The 20,419-nt window shown below is 43.2% G+C and overlaps 1 protein-coding gene and 1 pseudogene across 1 annotated transcript; one reads left to right on the top strand and one right to left on the bottom strand.

Annotated features, from left to right (window-relative positions):
* Positions 1–530: 530 nt before the first annotated feature.
* MRPL17 (mitochondrial ribosomal protein L17) lies at positions 531–12,952 on the top strand. Its single transcript, XM_040361460.1, has 3 exons — positions 531–778; positions 3,315–3,383; positions 12,586–12,952. Exons 1-3 carry the CDS (start codon positions 605–607, stop codon positions 12,835–12,837), a joined length of 495 nt encoding a protein of 164 aa, XP_040217394.1. The 5' UTR covers positions 531–604; the 3' UTR covers positions 12,838–12,952.
* Positions 12,953–19,369: 6,417 nt separating this feature from the next.
* Positions 19,370–19,501, bottom strand: LOC120912511 (annotated as a pseudogene).
* Positions 19,502–20,419: the final 918 nt, after the last annotated feature.

Genomic DNA, 20,419 nt, shown 5'->3' with positions numbered 1-20,419 from the left:
AGATATAATAATGAGAACCATAATGGGAGGAGATATAATAATGAGAACCATAATGGAAGGAGATATAATAATGAGAACCATAATGGGAGGAGATATAATAATGAGAATTATAATGGGGGGAGATATAATAATGAGAACCATAATGGGAGGAGATATAATAATGAGAACCATAATGGGAGGATATATAATAATGAGAACCATAATGGGAGGAGATAGGATCATGAGAACCATAATGGGAGGAGATATGATAATGAGAACCATAATGGGAGGAGATATAATAATGAGAACCATAATGGGAAGAGATAGGATAATGAGAACCAGAATTAAATACTCTCACGCTAATGAGAGGAGATTGCATAGTAAGAACTGTGATGGAGAGGAGATAAAGAAGTCCGGATCTGGGAAGTATGATCGCTCCGTGACCGGAAATTCCTATACAGAAAGATAATCATTAGAAATGTACTTTTCTTCTCTTGTACGGAACAAGGAAGTGTGTGAAGCGCATACGGAAGCCGGAAGTAGTCCTCCACGACCCGGGAGTGAAATGTAGAAGGCCGGAAGTGCGGGTGCCGGGGGATTTGACCTGTGTCTGGCTGCTGCTGTCATGCGGTTGTTCCCGGGACTTCTGGTGTCTCATGGCAGGGTGGCCCGGCGGATGGGGCTGGGGCCCCGATCCCGGCTAGATATGATGCGTAATCTCCTCACCGCTTTGGTCAGACATGAGAGGATAGAGACCGTCTGGGCCCGGGCCGATGAGCTGACCTTCTATGCTAACAAGGTGACATCCCCGGGCTCTCTGATCATATGTGTGGGGAGGGGGTGTGATTGGTGGATGTCCTCTGCCTGCATTCTACCTATGACGGTGAGAGAGTTGTGGTTGTCAGAAGGGGATACATTATATTCTGCAGTATGTGACACCATTGTAAGGTAGAGCTACTACTGACCTCAAAGGCATCAGGAGTAATTACTAAAGAGGGCAGGGGTCAGAAATGGGTAACGCTGAAGGCAGGGGCCGGGTAGCACTGAGAGGCAGGGAACGGGTAATGCCGAGAGGCAGGGGCAGTGAACGGGTAATGTCAGAGGTCAGGTAATGTCAGGGGCTGGGTAGAACCCAGGGGTAGTGAACGGGTAATGCTAGGGGCAGGGGCTGGGTAGAACCCAGGGGCAGTGAATGGGTAATGTCAGGGGCTGGGTAGAACCCAGGGGTAGTGAACGGGTAATGCTAGGGGCAGGGGCTGGGTAGAACCCAGGGGCAGTGAATGGGTAATGTCAGGGGCTGGGTAGAACCCAGGGGTAGTGAACGGGTAATGCTAGGGGCAGGGGCTGGGTAGAACCCAGGGGCAGTGAATGGGTAATGTTAGGGGTCGGGTAATGTCAGGGGCTGGGTAGAACCCAGGGGTAGTGAACGGGTAATGCTAGGGGCAGGGGCTGGGTAGAACCCAGGGGCAGTGAATGGGTAATGCCAGGGGTCTGGTAGAACCCAGGGAACAGGTAATGTCAGGGGTCGGGTAATGTCAGGGGCAGGGGTCGGGGTAACACTGAGAAGAAGGGGCTGGTAACGGCAGGGGGCGGGTAACGCCGAGGGCAGGGGCCGGGAACGGGCAACGCATCGGTGAGGAGTGGGTAACACAGAGGTCAGTAGTAAGTATGGCAGCATTCAGAGATTATTAGTAATAAAGGGTGCCGGGGTTAGTAGTAAGTAGTGCAGAGTGCTGGGTTCAGGAGTAATTGACACAAATCTCTCTTCACTAACCCTGTGTGTTTTATTTTAGGGGGGGGGGGGTGATATTCCTCTTACAAAGCATGGTGAGGGAAACGGGTGCAGGGGATGTCTGTACTACATAGAGAAAGAGACAAGTGCAGAGGCTAGGTGTACTATATAGTGAGAGAGACAGGTGCAGGGGATGTCTGTACTACAGGGGAAGGCAACCTTGGACCTGCAGCTGTGGTGAAACTACAAATACCATCATGCCTCTGCCTCTAGGAGTCATAAATGTGATCAGGTCTTGCAGTGTCTCATGGGACTTGTAGTTTCAAAACAGATGGAGGGCCATGGTTGCTTACCCCTGCTGTACTGTATGTTGAGGGGTGCAGGGGATGCCTGTGCTGTATAGTAAGGGGTGTGGGGGAGTCCTGCCCTGTATGGCGAGGGGGAGGCCTGCCCTGTATGGCGAGGGGGAGGCCTGCCCTGTATGGCGAGGGGGAGTCCTGCCCTGTATGGCGAGGGGTGCGGGGGATGCCTGTAGTTATTAGTTCTACTCCGCGTGTCTGTCTCCCTTGTAATAGGTTTTGGATTTACAGCCACTTTAACCACTTCCTTACTGGGCACTTAAACCCCCTTCCTGACCAGAGGACTTTTTGCGATTCGGCATTGCGTCGCTTTAACTGACAATTGCGCGGTCGTGCGAAGTGGCTCCCAAACAAAATTGACGTCCTTTTTTTCCCACAAATAGAGCTTTCTTTTGGTGGTATTTGATCACCTTTGCGGTTTTTATTTTTTGCGCTATAAACAATATAAAAAATAGAGCGACAATTTTGAAAAAAAAAAATCGCAATAAGCGAATGGTTTGCGCAAAAGTTATAGCGCCTACAAAATAGGGGACAGAATTTATTTATTTTTTTTTTTTTTTACTAGTAATGGCGATTTTTATCGGTACTGCGACATAATGGCGGACACATCGGACACTTTTGACACATTTTTGGCACCATTCACATTTATACTGCGATCAGTGCTATAAATATGCACTAATTACTGTATAAATGTGACTAGCATTGAAGGGGTTAACACTAGGGGGTGAGGGAGGGGTTAAATGTGTACCTTGGTGAGTGTTACTAACTGTGGGGGTGACTGGGGGAGGTGACCGATCTGTGTCCCTATGTACAAGAGACACAGATCGGTCTCCTCTCTCCCTGACAGGACATGGATCTCTGTGTTTACACACACAGATCCACATCCTTGTCTCTGTAACCGCCGATCGCAGGAGCCTGGCGGACATCGCGGCCGCCAGGCACGCGCATCGGCAGTCCAGTAATGCGGCGGGCGCGCGCCCCCCCAGTGGCCAGGAGGAGCGGAGGCCGTATAAATACGGCCGCCCAGAGAAGTAGAACCACCCTGCGGCCGTACAAAGTCGTAGGGCCGTCGGGAAGTGGTTAATCTATTTAAAAGCAAAATGCAATATTTAAAATTTTCATTAAAAATAGAAACAAGAACCCTCTCTACTATCCTATACATTGCTGTTGTAATGATTTGTGAATTCTCCAACAAAAGTTACCTTATAAAAAAAAAAATGTTAACTCTGCTTACTTTTTCTCAGATTATTGATTATGGAAAGCGCGGAGATACTAACGAGAAAGCAATGAAGATGGCGGACTTCTGGCTGACGGTAAGTCATTATTTCTTTGCATGTTTAACCACTTCCATACCGGGCCTATTCTGACACTCCTCTCCTAAATGTAAAAATCATCATTTTTTTGCTAGAAAGTTACTCAGAACCTCCAAACATACAGTGATGTGGACTCATTACTTAAATTCTCAGGGTTATCCATACTACCGGATGATTTCAAAAAGCTAAAGTGAGAAAATGTAATCTATGAACAGAATAAAAACAGACCACATGCTCACCTTCCAACGTTCAACGGCCAAGAGGATGGCTGCCGTATGAGCAGCTGCCTTTATTTTTAGCATACAAGCACAAAATGCATTTTCATTGGTTCACAATTAAACAGAAACACCCATTTCACCCACCCCCTGTGAGTCCATCATTGGCATGAAGCCTCTCATTGGCCAGTTCATAGAAGGGATGGTTTCAAATCTCACAAGTCCATTTCATGTTCTTCTTGAAAAATCCATACGTGTCATTCAAGCATAAGAAAGTTCCTTGTCAGCTCAGCAAAGCAGACCAGTTTACATAGAACACAGTTTACATAACATTCCTTTGGTGGGCTGCAGACAGGATGTGGGGGGGGGGAAGGGCAAAGTCAGTTTCCTATAGAGAATCCACAATTGCTTCTCCAATATGAAACATCCAGGAAAGGCTTAGAGTGGAGAGTGGAAGAGGATTACATCTGTTCTTAATAACATGTCCTTGTATGGTCAACCTTAAGTTCCAAGATGTACTTATAACTTTAAAACACCTATCTCTTCATTTCATTCCTGATATGACAAAATCGTTATCAAGGAAAATAGGTACTAATATGATTTCATTCATGCATATACATAGAAAAACCCAATTCAAAAACATCAATATAAACAATAAAGAAAATATCAAACATTATTAGTGGTTCTGATAACAAAAAGAATAAGCTCATCTTATCAAATAGGCATTATTACCAAAATCTATCACAATCCCCCCTATAAGGTCTATTTGAGAAGTAACGTCCCTACATTCTCTTTGTTATTCTTAACAGACAAGGACGGTAATGGAGGACACGGTCAATATAACAAAACATTATCATAACCAATATAAACAGAAACAAAATTGCTATACTTGAGCACAAATGTGTTATCACCCAAAATATTGTCCGCAGGTGTAATTCCAGATGCACCCCCCTTGTTTACTAATATCATGTATAAGGCCATCATTTTATACAAAGTCATTTGTGAAGTGGCCTCTAGGTGTTCAGTAATATACTGGAATGCATTCTTGTTTATAGTTAACAAACCTCTATTGACCATTGCAACCATAATTTATCCAATCTACATTTACATTACTAAGTTAAATTTCAGAAAAGCATCCGTTCCCACCAAATTACTATATTTCCCTTCATTAGCATTTTAATTTTATATTGGGCTCTGTCCTAAATATTTTATTTCCTAAAGAAACTTTATTTATTACATTACACTAGTTTTCAGGACTGATCATGCAGCATGAATATTCTTGTCGCATGTCTGTTTAAACAAACATAGCAGCCTTTGGTTCAGTCTTAAAGATTCACTGTATCTCATAGGGATCCTTCTACAAAACACAACTTCCCTCTCTGACTGAACACCTTCGTCACTCCAAAACCTGGAAGATGACCCTTTAATCCATAAATATGGCTGTATCATACCGCATAATCTATCCATGTATTTTATTTTTAAACTATTTTAACTTTTTTTAACTTGACTTTTCTTAAGCTATGCAGATTAACACCATATTTCATTCTCTTTAAAATGACACCCTCAAAGTAAGGTATTCTTCAAACCAAATGGTGCAAAAACCCACAGTTTAGTAACATATGAGAGAAAGAAAGAATGAGAGAGAAAGAAAGAAAGAAAGAAAGAAAGAAAGAAAGAAAGAAAGAAAGAGAGAAGGAGAGAGAGAGAGAAAGAAAGAAAGGAAAAGAAAGAGAGAAAAATAATATTTTATTAATAAGGGCTTTCTTTCAGATCTTCTAATGATTGTGTACAAATTACCTTTTATTATAAAAGAAAGATTTACCCTATAATAGGCTTTATAGTCTACTTAACATAAACTCTGATATTTATTTATTTTTCCCTTCAAACTTGGCAAAGAGCCATTGTAAAGCACAGCAGCTGAGGATGCTTAAACTGGGTGTCGGATTTCAAGCTAGCACTCACTCCTGTAAACCACCACAGCCTGTAACCTGATCTGCTGTTAATGACCTCTAAGGGAAAACATCTGTCCCCCCCCCATGCTTGGAGCAGATTGTACAAGTTTTAGACCATATACAATCCAATCGAATTGCATCGTTTTTCTCATTTTTAACTCTTTTTCAAAAATTTTAAAACATATTTGGTTTGTACATCTGCCAAAAATCATGTACACCACATTATAACATGACATTCCTTAACTTCCAATAGCGACAAAAGATCGCTTAGAGGACAAATCTCATGAAATCCACTGACCAGTCCCTGCGCATGAACCGACCATTGTTTTCTACTGATAAAGTCACTCATAATTACTCACAATCTATATTTTATCAGAAATGTCATTTTATAATAACTTTTAACACTTGTTTATTTTTTAATTTTATTTTTACAATTTTTATAATAATATTTTTTATAAAGTTTTTTAGATTGAACATAACTTTCATATTTTAATATCTTTCTCTGGGGAACCTTATAATAAACCAAACCCAAGTTTAGAATCTGTTGTAAACATTGCTCAAACCTCAACTTATTAATTCTTACAACCAGATCTGTAGGATTTCAGTTAAACATAAAATACCATGTTGTTTACCATTTACTGAATTGTATACAATTCTTCACACAATCTCAATCAACAATTTTCCCATTAAACCTTTGTTCTAATCCCATGCATGTTTTGACATGTCATAATACATTTTCAGTTGTTGGGGTAAACATATTCATAAACATTTACAGGCAGAATTAAACTTAATTATCTCATTAGAGAACTTCTTTACACTCTGACATTATTTAACTAATTACCCCATGTAACCGGGACCCCCCTTTGAGATATTCCAACCCACATAATTTCATTCAGATTTGGGTGGCACAATTCATAATATCACTCATCTTCCAGAGAATATTTTCGAAGGAACCTCTTAATCATCACCCAGGGGATATTGGTAATTATCGGTACCTACATCAGAAATGCGAGAAAAAACTCGTACACGAATATTAGTTACCTATTTTCAAAAGCGGTCACATAATCATAGCTCATAACAATCTAATCTAGAGACTGTCTCAAACAAGATTTCAGAAAGGGATAATGTATTGAATGCTCCCCCCTTGGGGCCACTTACCCACTTAACCCTGAGGATGGCATGGCACAGCATGTGGAATAAAACCATTTAAATGTACTATGTAAAATGTTCTACTGTTCCAATGTGATACCCAGAATCTCCTCATCCCTCATTTGTGACTTGTGAACACAGCTTCTGTAGTCATGAACGCCAGGATTTACACACTCTCTCTACCGCTTTTGGGCACCCCATGAGGTCAAGGCATTGAGGTCGGGGCACACAGGACAGCATATGAGCGGATTCTACCTTCAGGTAGGTCTGCCACTCCCATCTACATCATTCTCCTCCCTTACGTGTCTGTCCAGCGAAGTGGCATTGTAGTTACCCCCCCCTGGACAGACTAAGGAGGGCATGAAGAAGAAGGCCCGTGGGCCGGAGGGCACAGAATCCAGTATGGGCAGCGGGCAGGAGGCGACACCATCTGCGTTCAGAACGAGGCAAAGCCTTCAGCAGGGAAGAGCATCCGGGCAGGCCCATGCTTCCTCCAGCCGGGCATACAGTTGGGCAGAACGTGAGGGGAAGGAAGGGGCACGGCCTCAAGCAGTCGGGCAGGGCCCATGCTTCCAGCAGGGAACAGCATTCGGGCGTGGCCCATGTCGGAGCATCATGGGCAGAACATGAGGAAAATGAAAAGACAATAACAGGCCCTGGGTATCACATTACAACAACCAAACTGGCAAAAAGCCCTCTATGTATCAAGTCAAAATACAGTGCATGGCATCGTCAGTGTAAGTGTAAGTGGGCAACCCAGATGGGACAGGTCCCCACAGAACACGCATTCAATGTATCCGATTAAAAGGATAAAAAACAGGACGGGCTGCTAAACTAAGCCCAGCACCACCCAGCAATAAGATTTTAACTGTAAAATAAAGACTTAACAATTGCTTATTATGTGCATCCAATGTCTTTTCCATAGTTGTTAAACCTCAGGAGAAATATCCTATTAGTTTTTATTACTGTTTATTAATTGCGACAAAGCAACTGAAATCGTATTATCCGATAAATCAGCGTACAGTCCAACAGACATATACAGACCAATTGAAATTGTACAGAAACAGTTGCAATATCCCAATTCAACCTTTTGTTAAAAAAAACTCTGTGTTACAAAAAAAACTGTCTCCTAGGTTGTCGTCCCTGGGGGGGGGGGGGGGGAGAGGGGGGCTATCCTCCAACTTGCAAATGTGGCAGAGCTCACGGCGGGCAGGATGCGGGGGTCCGGACCTCCCACATTCCTCACACACCCAGTTCTATCCCCCCACCAGGGAGGGGGGCAGGAGTATATATTATATCAGGGAGGCATCCCAGAAGTATATATAAAAAAAACAGCAAAAATAACAATAAGCCCCATTGTACACATAGATTCGGATAAACAATAAGCCCCATTGTACACATAGATTCGGATAAACAATAAGCCCCATTGTACACATAGATTCGGATATAAAAATAGTCTGTGTTATCCCAAAAACCTCAAAGGTCTGTGAATCAAAAAGATACATCAGCAGCTGCTGAGAACACCAGACCCATGTGTTTTGTTTAAAAAAACTATTTCACTATGTTTTTCTGTTTTTCTGAAATCAATAAAGGCAAGTTACCATTATCTATCAAAGAAACAGAAACACAAAAAACTGTCAGCTACACTCTCGGCTGTTATCACACAGCCAGCTTACGCTGCAAAGGGGGGGGGGAGTGGGGAGGGGCCATCACTGCCTGCGTTACTCCAGCAGAGAAATCTGAAACTCCAAAAAAAAAGTCTGCTGATAAAACTCCACACAGCCTGGAGAGGGGGGGAAAGAGTGAAGCGAGGGAGATACAAATCTCCACACAGCCAGGTTTTACCTGGCTGCATACAAAACCGCATATATAAAAAACGCATGGCAGTTCATGACAATAAAACAATACAAAATACACGGAATACGACTCTTTCAGCCCCTAATTATTAACCCCTAACCCCAAAAATGTAACCCCAATTTAGAAAGTTTAACCCCTAACCCCAAAAATGTAAAAAGAAAACCCTCAGTGCCCCCCCAAAAGAAGGCAAAACGAACCCCAATCTTCTAATTTCGACTAGAGAGATTTGGTACACATATGGCACAAGCCATATGCATAGCAAACCCATAAAGATCCAACTTCCTTAGTGGCTATCTTTATTCCGTTTTGACTAAAGAGATTTGGTATACATATGGCACAAGCCATATGTATAGCAAATCCATAAAGATCCAACTTCCTTAGTGGCTATCTTTATTCCGTTTCCGACTACCCAAGCCACCACTCAGTCCGCTCGTCTTAGCGACTATCGAACCCCCAAACCCTCTTCTTTCAGACCAGACATATTGACATGTGCATACTACCTCACTTCCCCAAACACCAGTAAATCACTGATGCTTATAATAGGAAGGAGCCCGGGACAGACATGCACACATAAACATCTCCACCCCAAGACACGCTTACCATGCGTCACCGGCTCAGGACCCCTGAAAGAAATATACTGTCCACCCACCACCTACAGACATAGACCCCCCAAACAGTCACATTCAAACTAACACAACACTTAAACATAAAAACACAGATATCAACCCGGCAGACGGGACAAAAGGGTTACAAGCTTTGCCCAAGAATTTTCATCTTTGATTTGAGGAAGTGCAACGCCTGCGCCGAAGTGTAGGTGATCAGCCTGTCTCCACCCGCACAGACGCGCTGCACTTCCCAAATAAAGCAAAGAACCGACGTTGGGCCCAATTGATGTGGACTCATTACTTAAATTCTCAGGGTTATCCATACTACCGGATGATTTCAAAAAGCTAAAGTGAGAAAATGTAATCTATGAACAGAATAAAAACAGACCACATGCTCACCTTCCAACGTTCAACGGCCAAGAGGATGGCTGCCGTATGAGCAGCTGCCTTTATTTTTAGCATACAAGCACAAAATGCATTTTCATTGGTTCACAATTAAACAGAAACACCCATTTCACCCACCCCCTGTGAGTCCATCATTGGCATGAAGCCTCTCATTGGCCAGTTCATAGAAGGGATGGTTTCAAATCTCACAAGTCCATTTCATGTTCTTCTTGAAAAATCCATACGTGTCATTCAAGCATAAGAAAGTTCCTTGTCAGCTCAGCAAAGCAGACCAGTTTACATAGAACACAGTTTACATAACATTCCTTTGGTGGGCTGCAGACAGGATGTGGGGGGGGGGAAGGGCAAAGTCAGTTTCCTATAGAGAATCCACAATTGCTTCTCCAATATGAAACATCCAGGAAAGGCTTAGAGTGGAGAGTGGAAGAGGATTACATCTGTTCTTAATAACATGTCCTTGTATGGTCAACCTTAAGTTCCAAGATGTACTTATAACTTTAAAACACCTATCTCTTCATTTCATTCCTGATATGACAAAATCGTTATCAAGGAAAATAGGTACTAATATGATTTCATTCATGCATATACATAGAAAAACCCAATTCAAAAACATCAATATAAACAATAAAGAAAATATCAAACATTATTAGTGGTTCTGATAACAAAAAGAATAAGCTCATCTTATCAAATAGGCATTATTACCAAAATCTATCACAACAGTATATGCTTTTTTTTTTTTTTTTTATAGCAGGCACCCTAAGGAAAAAAATGTCGGTCGTTGAAACTTTTAATGTCACACAGTATTTGTACAACAATTTTCAAATGCATTTTGTTTGGGGGGGAAAAAACTGTTTCATGAATTAAAAAAAATAACAAAACCGTAAAGTTTTCCCGATTATTTTTGCAAAATGTAAAAGATGATGTTACGCTGCATAAATAGATACCCAACATGTCGCGATTTAAAATTGCGCTCACACACGTGGAATGGCGCCAAACTTCGGTACTTAAAAATCTCCATAGGCGATGCATTCAGGTGTGTGGTTTTAATTTTTTTTATACACGTTACCAGTTTAGAGTTAGAGGAGGTCTAGGGTTAGAATTGTTGCTCTCGTCCTATTACAAGGTATGTACACATCCCTTGTAATAGGAATGGTGTGTGACAGGTGCTCTTTATGGAGAGATATGGTGGTCTATAAGACCCCACATCTATTTTTCAGGCTAGAAAGCATCAGACCGATGGTTTCTTTCTCTGGGTCCCCAATGAAGAGCCTGGGGGGGGTGTTTGCCTGTAAGAACGATCAAGTGGCAGAACTGCCTCTATGATAGTTTTTTCGGTGCTGCAACCGCCCCACAGCCTCATTTACCTGGGGGGGGGGGGTATATGTCCTGCTGCAGCCACAGCATCTGTACGACTCTGCCTGCTGCCTCTGCAGCTAAAGGGAGAGCAGTTCAGGGTTGTTAAAAAGCTGCTCAATCTCAGGTGTGGATGAGACTTTGGATCACATCTGTGTGGCTGCATGTAAGGCGGCCCATTTATTTCAGTGGGTTGCCCTACCGCAGAAATGCGCTACACCTAAAACATATTGCACATCTGCTAAAGAGTGTGTTGGTGTGTCAGGAACACGCGTTATTTTCTGCATGTTTCTCAACACGCAGTAATGTGAGCCAAGCCGAAGACCCCATACATACTATTGGATTTGTCTTCAGAATTACCAAAACCGTATAATATGAGGTCAAACCTTAAGGCTGGATTCACACTAGTGCGGTTCTGTTATCTCTGCAAAGAGATAAGAGAACTGTTCAGTAGATCATCTCTGTGTTAGCTGCGAATTTGGAGACGGGAGTGGGAGGGGGGGAAGTGCATTGATGAGAATGAGAAAAATCCTAAAAGAAATGAACACATCTGCGAATCGGATGCGTGCCATAGAAGATAATGGGCCTGAATTCGCACCTGAGCCACAATGCCTAGAAAATGCACACATTTTTTGGGCAATGCGCAGTGCTCGGACGCTCCATTCACCTCTATGGAGCGACGGATGTTGGCTCTGACATGTCTGCATCTGCCGCTATCCGATCTGGTCCGCCAAATCCAGACGGATGGAGACCATATTTTCAATGTGTCTGGTGGATCGGATGAAATTGGACAGGCAGATCCGTTTTCATCCGATCTTCTGTAGAGGAGAGCGGGACTCTTGACAAGTCTCTCAGCACAGTGTGCAGAGACGGACCTGTCATTTGCTTGCTCTGCGGAGATCAACGGATTGATTCCCTGCTAAGCAAGCGGAGTCCGTTTTAAAAGGGACGTGCCCTGTGTGAAAGGGGTCTAAAGTGTTTGTAACCCTAAAAAAATTTGGCCCCCTGTATCACCTGAAATACCTGGCTTATCCTGCCTGGTTCTGCCCCCCCCCCCCCCCCCCCTGTAAACTGACCACGGTTTACCATGGCTGCTAAACCCTGACACTGTGGTCAGTTTATGTGCCTCCGTCATCCACAGCTCTTCTCCAGCCCCCACCCGTCACCTCCTATCCAGCCCTCCCTTTGTGCTGCTATCATAACTTAGTGGTACAACCCCCTCTGTTATCGTAAATTATTTGCCCCCAGTGCACGTGTTTTGTAAACAATACGCTGCTATATACCTTATTTTAGAGCGGCACCCATGTGAACGGCCACCTCTCTCCTCCTCCTGGCTGACGTCAGCGGGGGATTTTCAGCCTTGCCCGCTTTACTGTCAGGTCGAAAGAGGAGAGAGGCGGTCGGTCACGTGAGCGGTGCTATAAAATAAGGTATATAGTGGCGTATTTTCTTTAAAAAACACACAGTACAATGGGGCAAATCATTTACTATAACAAAGGGGATTGTAGCAAGAAGACACAGTGACTTAACTACTACTTTAATATTGGTGTCTTTTGAAGACGCGCCTGGTCAGGCCCTTATTGGTTGCTTTAGTTGAAGCAGCAGTGTAGTATTTTTAGAGATAAATAACATTTTTTTTTTTTTTTTTTTTCTTTTTTTTATCCAGGAAAAGGACCTCATTCATAAACTTTTCAAGGTTCTGGTTCCTCGCTTCAGCTCACACAGTGGCAACTACACAAGCATGTACCAAATCCCGAACCGAGAGAACCTGGACCGAGCCAAAATGGCTGTAATAGAATACAAGGAAAACCCATTTCCACCTTTGCCTGTTAACAAGAGGAACAATGAAAAATCTCTCATTAACCAGCTTCTGCTGGGCTACCGCCAAGAGAACAGCCTACAGGAGTCATCCTCCTAATCTGCCGGCATTCCCCAGGATTTCTCCTGTACACATTGTATGATGAAGCCTTTACCGTGAACTCTTGTATTTTTTGCTAAAGAGAAGAAATAAATACAGAATGAAGCAATATAAATGGTTAACATTCTGTGACTACAATACATGAGCAGTGCATGGTAACCTGTGGCAGCAATTGTATATTGATGGAGCGTAAAATCTGTCTGGTATGGCTTTTTACATCAATCGTTCTAAAATATCAAGTATACTGTTTGCTTCCTTCTTCCTTTCTTTTTTCTTTTTTTTTCTTCTTTCTTTTTTCTTTTTTTTTCTTTCTTCTTTTTGATTCTAAAGCTTCATTTGAAAAATAAAATAAAAATGCCATACTTACCTGCTGTGTGCAATGGGGTCCCCCCGCCGGTGCTCCTGACTCCTCCTCTTCTGCAATTGCCCCCATAGCAAGCTGTTTGCCTGTGTCCATAGACACAAACGGCATAGCTCGGCCCCACCCCCTTCGTCCCAGGATTTAATTTAAGCAGCCGCCGCCTATGTCTCCCACTATTGCATCCATGTTTTGAGTTCAAGGTTTCCATCTTTCCTTAGAATCCTGGGAGAAATTCTGACTGACACTTTTCCAAGCTGTTACTAATGAACAAATTGGAACACCCATGTGTTCTAAGGTGACATATATTTTTTATATATATATATATTAGGGCTGTGCAAATTAACTTTTAATTAATCGAGATTAATCTTTTATTTTTTTGATCGATCAAAATCTTTTTGATCGATTAAAATTCTTTTGATTGGTACTCACCTCTCCGCCCGCTTCTGGGCCTTCAGGGAGTTCTGTTTGAGATCCAGTAACGTCACGGACACAGCCCCGCGGCTTGCCATGTCCATCTGAAAGGCTCCTTTGCTGTGTCTTCATATCTGCATGCCAGCGGCACCTTACTATCTGCCACACGCAAGGGCTGTTACACTTCCCTCTATCACTTCCCTCTATCAACCTGGGATTCTACAACCATCCACTGGGAGTTGCGATAGTTCCCTTCATGGGACATCTACATGCCGACGGACTGATGTTAACCTCTCCTCATCTGGATTCAGCAGTGGCATCGTTGTACACATTTTTATACCAGTATCATACTTGGCTACATGTTTTTATGACTGCTTTTGGTACCGTTTGGTATTACTCACACCATTTTTACAGTTTATGTAGCTACGTCGATTTTATCTCCATATTTATTTGGTTACCTACTTGAAGAGACTATAAAAGTTTTAATGCTATTCCCATCGAGTGCTGCCTTTGTGTGTTTTTTTTGTATCCGGCTATCCATTTTTACAGTTGTTTGATGCTGCACTGGGAATCGGCCTGCAAGGAGATCAGCTAAAAGTAGTTGGATCTGTATGTGCGTTATAATTAATTCGAAATTAGTCGATTTTAATCGATAAAAAAAAATGATTAATCAAACACAAAAAATTTGATCAGTAACAGCCTATATATATATATATATATATATATATATATATATATATAATCCGCCAGCCTCAGAAAAGTATTGTAAGGCCCCTTTCACACAGGCGCCTCCGTGAAGCGGGATACGTTTGTTCTTCAGTGGATCTCTCCACTGAGCAGGCGGATGACAGTTCCATGTCCACTCTGCTATGCAGATACAGATCCAGCCCACTCTCATCTATGTGGCAGGCGGATGGAAACTGACCGCCTGTCCTTTTCCATCCATACCCATCTGCCAGACAGATGGGGGATAGGTCCCCCATCCATCTGATTTTGGAGGACTGGATCGCATGGCAGCGGGTGTCTGCTGACATCCGCCACTCCATAGAAGAGGCTGCAGTGTCTGATTGGGCTTGCCTGAAGAACCGTCAGTCAGACCTGATCGGGATTGCCTGTGTGAAAGGGACTCAATTAAATAATGAAGATTGGTCGGTGAAAAAATGAACCTAATAAAAGTTCTGTATCAAATGTAAAATGATGATTGTATATCTCAACAGTAGCCTTTTGTGCTACATCTTAGGGAGATTTTATTTATGCCTTTTTTAAAGGTGTTTTCAAATTCTAACGTTTCTAGTTATACCAATAGAATGTTTTTAATGTAAATATTAAAGTATACCTAAAGACTTCGTTTTTTTTTTTTTTTTTTTTTTTACGAGTGGAGAGGGTTTAGAACACCTGTCAGGTTTTTATTGCTGAAGTGATTGTTAGTATAGATCTAGTAATATTCAAAGGAACTAAAAGGATTAAAGTTGATCTCTAGTTTTTAATGAAGTTTAAATCGTTCATTTGGACTAGGCTGGGCATCTCATTTCCATTTTGTTCCGAGTGTGAGAAAGAAAAGTTCTCCCATCCCACTGCCGGGACACATCGGTGTTTCCTGTAGCTGAGGCTACATAGAGTCCGTACAGTGCCGAGAGCCACTGCATCTGTTAGTGAAGGTGGAGTCTTCCTGAGAACTACCGCTGGAATTCCCCTATAGGGCCAATATTGGTTTCAGGCACAAGTTGGAAACTATTCTACCTAACCGATTCATGAATTGATTTTGCTTTCCTGGCAAGCAGACTGACGTTAACTGTCTGTAAGTGGTGCTCTGCCCAGCGAAAGGTTTCTGTTGCAAAAAGTAACAGGAAAATAATTTTGGTGGGCAATGTACGCTACTGCTGTCTTGTTTTCAATTAACTTCACTCACTCTCCCCTTGAAGAAGATCCTGAAAGGTTTGCAATGCTAGAAAAGTTGCCATCCATTCCAGGCAATATGGGTGTCTGCATTCCACCGGGGCTCCAACATCCTTGCACCGATCTCCTGGGCTGAGAGGCATGCCCAAAAAAGGCACTGTGGCGATTTCGAAAATTCTAGTTCTTGCTGAATTTGTGCAGGCACAAAGATCTGATCCATAGATAGCCCATCCCATTGACGGAGGAAGACACCCTCATGTGCCACCTGGCCCAAGGCACCACCACTGCCAACATGATCTTCAAAATAGTCCTGGGGCTGTGCCAATTCTAAAAAGGCGGACACCTGAAATGGAAGAGACATCTAACCACAGCAAATCTCGCATTTCTTTAGTGCTCGTCGATCGGCACATGGAAGCATGAGTTAGCCAGGTTGACTAACACTGTATGCAAAGTGTAACGGAATGACCCATGACACCCAGAGACTTTTGAAGGATGGGGGGTACTCCTGTGCCAGCGTCACTAATGACTCTTGGGTCTAGGGTCACCCTGTGCCCCTTTTGGGCATAGGGTGACTGGGAAATATTAATTATAAATTACATGAGATGGGACATTACTGTTAATTCATGTATTGCAGGAGATCTGGACATATTACAGGTGATTTCATTCTGACCCCCAACCGGTCAATAAGAGTGTCTCCTTTAATGTGAGGACACATGCTTTTGAGGTGTTAATTGGGTCTGCTCCAAGACCTTTCATTATGTATGCTAATAACACTGTTTGTGTGAAGATGCTATTGATGATAGATATGTGTTGTTGTGAGTTAGCAGTCTAAGGGTTAGATGTCTCCTTTCAGGGGTAGGGAATTAGCATGTCAATTATGTTTAGTAAAGGAATGTGACTTCTCAGCTGTAGTAATTAGGTCATGTTAAATCTGTGCCAAAACGTCTGACATAGAAATGTGTATTATGCAGGTGAATCACTTAGTATCGGAGTCCGGACGTCTGGGGAATAATTAACTTCTCTGAATGTCATTGTCTAAAAGAATATGATTGAAGCCCCCCATTGTGTGATGTGTGGGTGGAGAGTTTATTTGTTCCTTTGATTACTGTAAACATGCTTGTACTGTATATAAGAGAGCTAAGATACCATTAAAAGTGTTCATACATTTTGACTCAGAGAACAGAGCTCCATATGGATCGTGTCTGTTGGATGGTTGGAGTATCAGATAAGCTGTCGTGGTTGATGGAATGGGAATATCGTAAACGGTGGTGACCGTTACACAAGGATTCCATCTTGAACCTATTGGTGTGTATATGCAGATTCGATTTCTTCAAACTGAAACAGGTCAGTAGGCTCCTGCCTTGGGTACTAGAAAAATTTGGCCCAAAAAAAACCCCCAGATTTTGTTCTTCTGGCATGAGGACCTTGTAGTAATTTTCTCTTCTGAGATCTGTTGGTCATGAATGAAATGGATTCAGTGGTCGACTTTGGATTTCTCCATTGTACTCCCAGCTGTCTCCCGGACCCACCGGTCTTTGATGTTTGTCATCCAAACCCTCCAGAAGGAGGCTATCCTGCCCCCCTAGGGAAGAGACTGGTTAGGCACACCGTCAAAAGACTCCAGCCATCTTAGCATCCTGCTCCTGGATTTTATACCATGTAAAAAGTAACTTTGAGCCACCTCCTCTGGAATTTGTTAAATTTGCAGCCTAGCCTATAAGATTTGGCCTCCTGAAGTTCAATAGACTTTAATAAGAAGAAGCAGCCATATTTTTACTCGTCTGTGGTGTCATCCAGAGTTTTGCTAAGTAACAACCCCCATTATCGGGAATGTTACAGAAGACTTGTGTAGAAGCTTCATCTGCCCTCTAGTGGCGCAACGACAAAGCTCTTATGGCTGTGACTGAATGCGCCAACGCTTGTACTACGCCTATGGAAGCATCCATCAAAAGTCAGCTGCCAGGTTCAACTCCTCCAGAACAGTGCCAAATCTTGCAGGTTCCACTCTTGAGTTTAAAGCTATTTCTAAACAGTTTATATATCAAAGTTAACACTGTTGCTGGTCAACAGGCAGAACCTGTCACTGTATTGATTCTCTGCAAGCCTGATGGGCTGTTCACCATAATTTCAGCGTTCTGAGTGTGTTTCTGCATAAGTGTTTTTGATGCGTTCTTAATGCATTTTTCCTCTTTCCAGATGCGTTTCATACAGAAAAAAGTGTAGCATATTCTACTTTTGTTGACTGCACTAAACATGAGCCACATGGTGTAAACTAGGTCATTGGAATCCATATTAAACACTGTCCATGTGTTCTTAATGCAGAATTTAAAAACACGTACTGGATGGCATCTGATGTGGACCAGCCCTAAGTCCACTTTTCGATCCATAGGATTTCTAAAGGCAACTGAGTTACAAAATGGCAGACACTTGATGAGCCAGACACTAGAGGGCAGCATCCACCCCTGAAAATGCAGCGCATAAACATGCATTAGAGAACTTGTTACTGTAAATTGGTCCTCTGATGAGGTCTCTCACATGCTTCATCAACACGCTCTTTACGCTTTGTTAGTGTGGGAAAAGGAGGCCCTTTCTTTTTTACGTTTGGAAATATCTGCATGCTTCTTGCGGTGGTAGGGCCTCTGGCCCCCGGTACTAAAAGAGCCAATGAGATTGAAATCAAAAGTATGCGCACCTAACCTTCATCTATCTGCTCTTCGACTCTTACGCTCTTTTTTTGTGTTGCCTGTGGCATGAATATTTGCAGCATACTTTCTGCTATAGCCTCCTATATAGAGGCTTAGAATTTTGCACATCTGCATCCTTATCTATTTTTTCTGTTGAAAAGCCTGTGGCGTGCAAAACACAACCCAAAAACTCCACCCGGTGCAGGGAAAAATGTGCACACACATAAAGAGTGACATCACAAAAAACTGCGACGGGTGCATACGTCAGTGGTCCTCCGAAAAGGACCCGTCTCTGATCCCCCGGGGCGTTAGGCTCCTGACAGGGAAAAGAGTTACTGTGGTATATACAGCCGAAGCCATATGGACCCATCTTGGTCCAAGCAGCCGAAGCCACAAGGACCCAACATCCTAGGAGGGACTGCCGAAACAGAACCCTCCTCGGTGAGGCTCCCCCGAAGGGAGACCCCATGAGAGCCGGTGAACCTAACCAGAAGGCCGAGTCCACCAACTCCCAAGACTTTCAGAGACCGGCCCGAGGACCAGCACCCTACTCGCCACACATAAAGTGCAAGCACCAAACAAAAAGAGTGACAAACAAAACAGAACACGGGGTAAAATAATAAAAGAAAGTGGGGAAAAGGAAGATGGGAGAGTGAGGAAAGTGACCAATGTGAAATACATTGGCCGGCCCTCCGGCCAGGAAACAAAAGTTCCACTGGTCCTAGCCAAAAGGCCCGGCCCAAGCGGCAGGTGTGAAAAGTGTGTTGTGGAGATCAGTGACCTGAAGGTGCCACACGATGAGTGCCCCTCAAACACTTGTGCAATGTATGGCACCCCTGGACTGCCACTCCAGGGGCACAATCTCCACGGGCTTTTCAACGGTCCCTAGCCCCCGGTCCGGACCGGCAGCACCCTTCCCAGCCAGGAAGGTGGGAGAAGAGGTCGGGGAGAACCCACCTAAGCAGGCTCTACCCACAACCCCTATCTCTCCCACCTAATCACATTCTGGAAGTACTACCCGCTCCTTCCCGATTAAAGGAGAAGCAAGGGTTCCCTCCAGAACAACTGACTGGGGCAGATACCACCAAATCCAGGCCAACGGCCAGGGACCCGGCCTCTTGGCTTCGACCTCATGCCTCTCTGTCCCGATCAGAAGGCTTCCACCTCCACGCCAACAGGCTTAGCGTCCGCCGACTGCCATCCCTTTCCCCCCTGCCACAGGGTACCGGGAACAGTCAGCTTAGCACCACCTATTGGCAACTGATAAGAACAGATACTACACTTGATCTTAGCCAAAAGGCCGAGAAGCGATCTGCATCCCTATCTATTATCGCTTCTCTTAGGCAATTCATGCAATTTAACCACTTAACGACCAGCTGCCGACGTTATACTAGTGGGGTGATGTATGAGGAGTATCGGTGAGTGCCAAGCTAGGGACCCAGCATGGACGCGGGGGCAACGCTTGAGGAAGATACTGAATGATAAGATTGTAAGAGCTCAGGGGATCCAGTGGCAGTGGATCAGCAAGTCTAGTGAAAAACTAGGAGCTCAGTTGAGTTAAGATCTACAATAGGAGAATGTAGAAGTGAAGAAGTTCATAACAACCTTTGTTAGAAACAGTTTCAAGATTGTTGCCACTCCTACTTTCCCTGCATGGCTGTCTACCTATAGAAGTCTCGGGGTCTGCTAAATTAACATTGCAACTACTAAAGGGTAGATATAAAGAGGAGTGCAGTGCTGGATAATGTATTACGTGAAATACAAATCAAAATTATAATAGAATCACAGTAATCATATGTGTGCAAATAAATGACCATACATACGACAGTGCTTGTAAACGTGCTGCAAATAGTCCACACAAGATTACTGCATTAGCAGAAAAACGTGCATATAAAGCAAAAAAAACAACTAAGAAATGTTCATTTTTTTTATCCAGAAAAAAGGTTTATTAAAGCACAAGTATACACTTACATACATCAGGTAGAAAAATAAGCATCAATGCATTACAAAATCTGTCAAAAACAAACCATACCACTGCACCATCCACATACATGTCATTAGTCAATCCCGGCCACTAAGAAATGTTCATAATAGAATCACAGTGATCATATGTGTGCAAATAAATGACCATAAACACAACAGTGCTTGTAAACATGCTTAAAATAGTCCACAGAGGATTACTGCATTAGCAGAAAAACGTGCATATAAAGTAAGAAAAAACAACTAAGAA

Source organism: Rana temporaria, chromosome 8 (genome assembly GCF_905171775.1).
Source record: "Rana temporaria chromosome 8, aRanTem1.1, whole genome shotgun sequence".
NCBI classification, from domain to species: domain Eukaryota; kingdom Metazoa; phylum Chordata; class Amphibia; order Anura; family Ranidae; genus Rana; species Rana temporaria.
Note: the sequence above shows the minus strand (reverse complement) of the source record. Positions and strands in the feature narration are given on the sequence as shown.